This window comes from Zeus faber, assembly GCF_960531495.2.
Source record: "Zeus faber genome assembly, chromosome: 14".
Lineage (NCBI taxonomy): Eukaryota > Metazoa > Chordata > Actinopteri > Zeiformes > Zeidae > Zeus > Zeus faber.
In genome coordinates this window covers 7341166-7348665 of record NC_137200.1, presented here as the reverse complement: position 1 = coordinate 7348665, position 7500 = coordinate 7341166, and the positions used below count along the sequence as shown (strand labels likewise).

The 7500-nt window shown below is 46.2% G+C and overlaps 1 protein-coding gene across 1 annotated transcript in view; it reads left to right on the top strand.

Moving 5' to 3' along the window:
• Positions 1 to 1446: 1446 nt before the first annotated feature.
• The window catches only part of pitx1 (paired-like homeodomain 1), a gene marked incomplete at its 3' end in the record, with an annotated part of 9107 nt that continues 3053 nt past the window's right edge, over positions 1447 to 7500 (top strand). Inside the window, exons 1-3 of the mRNA XM_080014150.1 lie at positions 1447 to 1495; positions 5760 to 5894; positions 6811 to 7013. Of these exons, the coding sequence (XP_079870276.1) occupies positions 1450 to 1495; positions 5760 to 5894; positions 6811 to 7013 (384 nt within the window). The 5' untranslated portion in view covers positions 1447 to 1449. The remainder of the gene's footprint in view (positions 1496 to 5759; positions 5895 to 6810; positions 7014 to 7500) is intronic.

The following is a 7500-nucleotide window of genomic DNA, read 5'->3' as shown; positions in this document are numbered from 1 at the left end:
GAGTCTCCGTTTAAAATAATTGCATCTTCCACGTTTTCTTCTTTTCGTTTTTCCGTGCCCCCGTCGCACTTTGCCATTAAAGAGATTTAAAGAGACGCAGTAATGACGACGCTTTGCGCCGATGGGTCGCCGGCCCGGACACCGCAGCAGTATTCCACAGATTCCACGTATGGAATATGTATCTCATCCCCATTTTCTAAACATCTTTTCTCGCTCTGCAGGCTCCATCACATGCGGGAGTCGCAGAGCTTCGACTCGGGAGGGTGAAGATGATGAAGATGGGGGGGGGGGGGGGGGGGTGATGATGGTGGTGGGGGGTGGGGGGTGGTGGGGGGGGGGGGGCGGTGACGTCACCAAAACAAGGCTATAGCGAAGAGGGCAGCGGCGCGCGGAGCAGAGCAGGCGGAGCGCGAGCCCTGATCCCGCGGACACGCAGCAGCAGCAGCGGCAGCAGCGCGTGCGGCCCCGTGGATTTATCACTGCAACCTGCATGGAGGGAATCTGACTTTTAATCCTCTATCTCTGTGTCTGCTGGGATCCGACTGGTGAGCATCCCGCCGCGACGTCGACTCGCCGCACATACGCGACTTTGGAGAAGCAGCCGAGACGCCCCGCGCGCTTCTCGCTTCGGTTGCGCTGTTATCGCGTGCGCTAGAAACAAAAGCGTGTTCGGCGTGAAAGGGGGGTCACGTGTTGACACGGGCCAGGGTGCGTATTTCCAGTTTGAATATCAAGGCCTATATGTCTCACTTTTGAGCACTTTACTTGAGGGGGTGGATTATTAAGGCTGCACGGCAACGTCCCTGCAGCACAACGAGGACACTGCCCTGCACGGGAAATGCCAATGTGCATATTCTGAAATGCACCGTGGTGTCATCCAAACGAATTATTTTAGCGCAAAAACTGATTGATTGTCGGTATTGGAAATTGCTTGGCAAAAAGTGCACCCTCCCCGAAAAGTCCGTGTCTGCGCACAGCGCTCTGCCTGGAGAAGCGTGACGCGGATCCCTAATAATCCGCAAAGATAATGTCTTAATTGGCTGATTTTCAACTCAACCCGATAAAAACATATACAAACATATATTAAAGAAAAATAGAGATAAATGTTTTGGGGGATTTAATGATGACATAGAGGGGTAAGAGAGGCTGTGCATCCTGTAGAAGATAGAGTTTGGATTGACGGCACTGGAAAATACGAATATACTGCCAAAGTAGAAGTAAAGTAGAAGTGTCCCTGTCGTGTTGCTGTCCACATCATGTGTGTCACTCTGATTCAGTCACTACTACTTGTAATTAACCGGAGCGACAATTGACGACATGATTTCCATAAATAAATGTGGGATGTATTATTATTATTATTGTATTATTATTTATTATTTTTTTGTGTGTGTGATGGAGAATCAAACTAATGCGTGGCGTTTCTGACGTGTCTGATTTTAGGCAACTGGAATGGAACTGAATCTGACCAAGAATGTAATCTCTTGCGGAGACCCAGGTATGATTAATCTTTATCCTCTCAAGAAAGAAATGCATATTATTCAGGCCTCCCTGCAGCGCCCATGCAGTGTGCTTCCGATGCGTGAGCTGTGGGAGCATTACTTGGAGAAAACCCAGTCCTTTGCCCCTTTATCATTTATTTGAGAGTGTATTAGTGAGGGCTTTTTTTTTTTAAATCCATTTAGGGATATAGTTGGAACTCAATGTGGGAGGTTTTAAATGTGATGGAGGACATTTTAAATCAGTTTAGAAGAGCAGTTTTGCTGACAAATACGATCATCTCCTTTTGAGGCTACTATTTTGAGTGGCTGCCTACCAGGGTTGTCCATGGAAGTCAGTAATGAGCCCAGACCAGTTTTAGACCTTATTGTTGTCTGAAAGGTGAGTTATTATTGCCCGAATACGGAGCGGTTGCTAGTTTAATAACTTCCCTTTCTTCAATAGCTCAGACCAATAGAGAGGCTCAATTGAAAAACCTTAAATGTTCGGTCTTTCGCATTTCAATTTCAATGGAAACCAACAGAATTAAATTGTAATAATAATTAAAGCCAAACCCTGTAAGTGCATAGGCTGTGTGTATGGAAAGTCTGGAGTTTGGGTGTTCATCATACTGTCTCCAGTGTCCTTATTTCCTGGATCTGTAAATAACATGTCCATCTGAAGACTGCAGCTACAGTGTAAATGGACCTCAACTGGGTTTCCAGTCGCAGGGAAATCTGAAAGATGCCCAGAGGTTCATATTCGTGTGTGAACCAAGAGCTTGATATACAACTAAACCACATATCAGTCTCATTCCTTATGCTGGTGCTGGTGCTTTGGGTCTCGGAGCAGGTTTCTGTCCCACTAAGGGGATGGCAATCACCAAGGCCACACTGTCACCGGCCCTGTCCTTCTCCAGTTACCCCTCCGGATCCCCTTACACCTGGGTGCCCTTATCTTTCTTCCCTTTGAATCTGTAGGAGAGCTTTAATTTTCTTTATGTTGTCGTGTTGTCGTGCGTTCCGTATAGGCTTCGGGGGTTCCGCACGCTCTGGGAAAATACTTCAGGGCTAGGAACACTGCGTTGTCTCTTTTGCTCAAGTTAAAGTTTGCTTTCACTCCTTCAAGGAAAAGGCGTGTGTCTGTGCTGCCACTGGCCTTTCACTCGCCATTCAGCCGGATGAGACAGATTTAGGGGGTCATCCTCATCCATCACATGCCAAGCAAAGTGGCAGCACAGATAAGGGTGACTTTTGGCATACAGATCATTGTTACCTATTTCATCTGTATTTAGGATACTCGCTTCATCTAAACTACTACTGGAATACACAGACCCTGGCCCGGTCATGGTCAATAATACTAGAACTCTGCTCTCCAATCAAAACATACAGTGTTGTAGAAACCACAGACTGTATGATTCATACCTAATAATGACTTCCAACCCATTCAACCTACTACCGGGTTTTTGCACAATCAGCATAGTAAATAGTTGACCACCTGTTGACTAAATGTCCTTCAGGTCACTTATTACAAAACTGTCATAATTAACCCAGAAAACCGTGTAGCTACTCATAACATCATCGAACGTCATCTATGATGCCACTAACCATGGTAGGCCAGGAGGACTAATAAAGGTTTGAAGTAAATGAGGCCAATACGTTATTTTAAATACTGACAGAGGCATAAACACCGAAAATTAATTTGAAGTGGAGTCATTGGAACAATTTTTGAAATGTCTTTAATTAGTTTGTTTTAGTTTTTCTCAACTTAAAACGTGCACCGTAAAACACCAAAGAGATATAGATTTTTGTTGGTTTTTTTTTACAAAAGTTTAAGACTTTTGAGTTACGTTTTTGTTTTTTTTGTGTGGGTGACTCTTTTTTTCAGTGCATATGGAATTTAGCTCCAACAATGCCCTTCTTTCAATGTCTTGTATTAAACCTGTGTGACTTAAACCTTCCCAGATGTCAATTCCAGCCTATTTTTCCGTGCAGGCGCGCAAACGTATTTTCTCAGGAAAATAGTACATTATTTTACATTGTGAGTATGTTCACATGTGGCCTTTACAAATAGAGGAAATACTACTAGTAGCTAGAATGATATTATACAACTGTATATATACTACTATTGGCTATATAATAATAATAATAATAATAATAATAATAATAATAATCATCATCATCATCATCATCATCATAATACTACTTTTGTTGTTCTAATACATATACTATATTTTCAGAGAGGCTCTCACGGCGGGTTTGCATTAGACCGATGAGAGACCCAAATAATCCGTGTGGGAAACTAAAGACAGGCGGCTGCTGAAAGACGCACAAACACGGTGTAGAAAGGCCTTGGGGGAGTTTTCTGGTCGGACGGGGTCTCCTGTCACACAAAGCTGAACCCTGGCGCCTGGACCCGGACTCAGACAGCGGCCTAGAGCCGGTCTGCACATGCATCACGGTGCTATATTTAAAGGAGGAAAACTCCCACCACTCAAGGCAAATACATAGGGCTACTCCTTTCTCCTCGTTCCAAGTCAGCCATAAAGTAGGCCCGTAGAAAATGTTTTATCAGATGTGATCATGCCAGGTAGGGTCAGGGCACAGCTCTATAATATATATTACACATTCGTACAACTAAACCTTATTTGTACATACATTGTCCATTATACTTTTCCATGGATACCCACCCTTCGATATTTATTTGTCCTCATTATTCACACTTTATATATATTGGACTTTTTTTTTTAAATAAACCGTGAGAAACAATATAGTACATGTACAATAATCGAAAACGATAGCAACGGCGACAATAGGCCTTTGTAAGTTTATACGTTTTTACAAGTTTTCAAGCCAGATGACGAACCAGAACCGCTCGCTCCAGCTGCGCGCGCGGCCGTTGGATTCTCAAAACAGCTCTTTTATTATAGGCCTCGTGCCAAACCCCGTTTGGATGACACATTTTCACCATTTCACCATTTCATTTTACAATTAACGATAGGATGAGATACTGCGACCCTAACAATCCCAGGTGGGGGGGGGGGGCGGATTCGGGACAATTTAGTGGAAAAACAAAGTCAGGGGGGGAAAAATATATATTATGTAAAACAATCCTAAAACCATCTCGAAGGGAGCCAATGGGGTCAACTATACTGATTTAGGCTGGTAGATCTCTCGAAATGCTGCGTGTATTTTATTTTTTAGGCGACAAATGGTCAGCCAGTTGGGTTTCTTCGCCCATGGCAGCATTATTTGGATCCGTTCTCAAAAACAACGTTCTTACGTGATGGTGCGAATCCGAATCGTGTGAAGGCCAGGCGTGTTCACATCGGTGTGCGCGCTCTGTCACTGTTTCAGTGTTGCACCGCGCCATCCTGATGTTGCACTTCAAGCGGGAACTCATATCAGATAATAATAATAATAATAATAATAATAATAATAATAATAATGATATCAAACGATGGAGGCAAGACGCAGCCAGTGCGGGGGGAGTGTTGGTGATGGACACGTGGAGAAGTGGAGAGAGAGAGAGAGAGAGAGAAACTAAAGATTTATTTTGATTTTTTTTTTTTTCCTCCTGGGATGTAGAGAGGGCCGCCTCGTTTTATGATGCCACTGTTTATACACCGGAGAAAGGAGCATGAGCTGATAAAATGGCACTTCACAGTTCACGCCGCGTCTCATTCGCGCAGCACACACGGGCCAGCCTCCTCATCGCGAGCTGTGCAAGCAGCGACGGGGCCCGGGCGCCGAGTGTCCACTCGGCTCGCCGCAGGCCCGCGCACCCCGCGCCCCGGTGTTTAGGGAAGCGCCGCGTGGAGAAAAGACGCCTTTCGGGCTGCAGCGTGGCCTGCGCGCGCCCCCGCGAAGATAACCCCTCCAGACGGTGGGTGCGCGAAACCGCCGGGCGCGGTGTGGGGGGGGTGGGACTTCTCCCGTCCGGGCGGTTCGGGGAAGATGGGTGTGTCTGATCTCGGGGTTTGGAGAGAGCCGCAGCCTCCGCTCGCTCTCACAGCGCAGCGCGGGCACCCGAGCGGCACACGCGCGGCCTTTCCTCCCCGGGACTCTACGGCTCTCGGACGAACCGCCGCACCCACCCACCCCCACCCCCCCACCCCCACCCCCACCCCCACCCCCCTTCCCCGAGCGCTCGGCGGTTTCCCGTGCGGCGGCGTCCGTCCGGCGTCGACTGGGAGTGCACCCGCACGGCCTCCGCGCGCGGCGTCGCCCCCGCACCGTCGGATTCACAGCGTCTCCTCTTGTGTGCGCACTGTTCTCTTCAAGGTGGGATGAGTTTGGACAGAGCCGCAGAGGCCGCCCGGGCGGCGCAGCGCGACGTGGCCCCCGCGTTTCATTTGCAGAGAGGTCGAGAAACTTTAGAGAACTCCAGCTGCGAGTCGTCAGACACAGAGCCGGCAGGTATACCACCTTAGTGCAATGGTTCTGTGTTTGCGCGTTGATCTTTCCTCGGGTTTTTTTTGTCGTTTTGTTGTTGATCCTTTTTTTTTTTTTTTTTTTTGGTTGTTGTTGTTTTTTATTTTGTTTGCAAATGCAAACGCCAACCGCCAACTGCAACTTGCATTTGCAGCCGGATACTGGTTTATATAGTTTTTTTTGAATCGCGCCTGCAGTAAAGCCGAGCTCCTCTCCCACGGCAATGTCTATACATGCAGAGTTTATGTTCATTTGGGTTGCTTATTTGTTTCTTGCAACGCATCACCTGGCAGGTCAGCCAGCATGTGTGCGCCTGTTAACCCTGTCAGTTGTCTTCATAAATAATAAATAATAGGCCAATCCGCCAGCTACTGAACTGACAGTAATACGAGAATAACAAAAAAATAGCACATACGTGGTTTCATCGTCATATTCATTATTTCATCATTCATATCGATTGATCAAATATGCGGATAAGTATTGATCTCGCCACTTTTTTTTTTTAATGATTTTGTATTATTATTATTATGATTAACAACGATTGTATTTTTGTGATAGTATGAATGTTTCAATTCGAGTTGTCCACAAATGATAAAAAATATGTTGTGTTTTATTTTAATACCATGTGAGACAGCTGTTGCGAGGTCAGAGTTGCTAAACTTTGCTGTAAAACATCAAATAATAATGATGTTATTGCTCCATCAATCAGCCACGTATCAGGATCAGGACGCGAAATAGTTTTGCTCGCGATCCCGGTGTCGCTCCTTCCGAATCGGGGCTTCAGCGTTCTCCGTCCGGCGCCTCGTCGCTGCGTTTCTTAAAAAGCAAAGCTGGGGACCAGGTATGTTCGAGCGCCGTCCGGTTGCATGAAGTGTAGTCATGTGCGAAATGGTCCCCGCAGAGAAGGAGCGGAGCGTCGAACACAGGAGCGATGACGGGAACGCGGACGACCCGAAGAAGAAGAAGCAGCGGCGGCAGAGGACGCACTTCACCAGCCAGCAGCTGCAGGAGCTGGAGGCCACGTTCCAGAGGAACCGCTACCCCGACATGAGCACCAGGGAGGAGATCGCTGTGTGGACCAACCTCACCGAGGCCAGAGTCCGGGTGCGTAAATCAGACAACCGGGGGGATATTTTCGACAGAGGCTTTGTGAAACACAACAATAGAAGTAACGTTAATAATTGAGGTGATTCTTCACGTCATTTACTAACGCCGTTCCAGGATCTGTAACAATTTTGACCGCCACCCGTATCTGTCTGGGGATTACTGAAGTGTTTCCAACACAAAAACAATTATATGTGAAAGTGTGTACACACACACACACACACACACACACACACACACACAACTCTCTGTAGTTTGTAGTTTTTGTGAGTATATCTCAAATGTATTTGTAGGTACTTCCTACTTACTTGATCGAAATTTAATGTACAGTTTTACTATAATAGACGTGTCAATATTTTGTGTTTAGTGTAAAAAGTCTATTAAAAGTATACGAAGCTTAAGCTGTACGTTAGTATACTTGGTAAAAGTGAGTCGATGTTGGTCGTCAAAAGCACGGTTACTCTTTTTTGTATTTACAATCATTTCA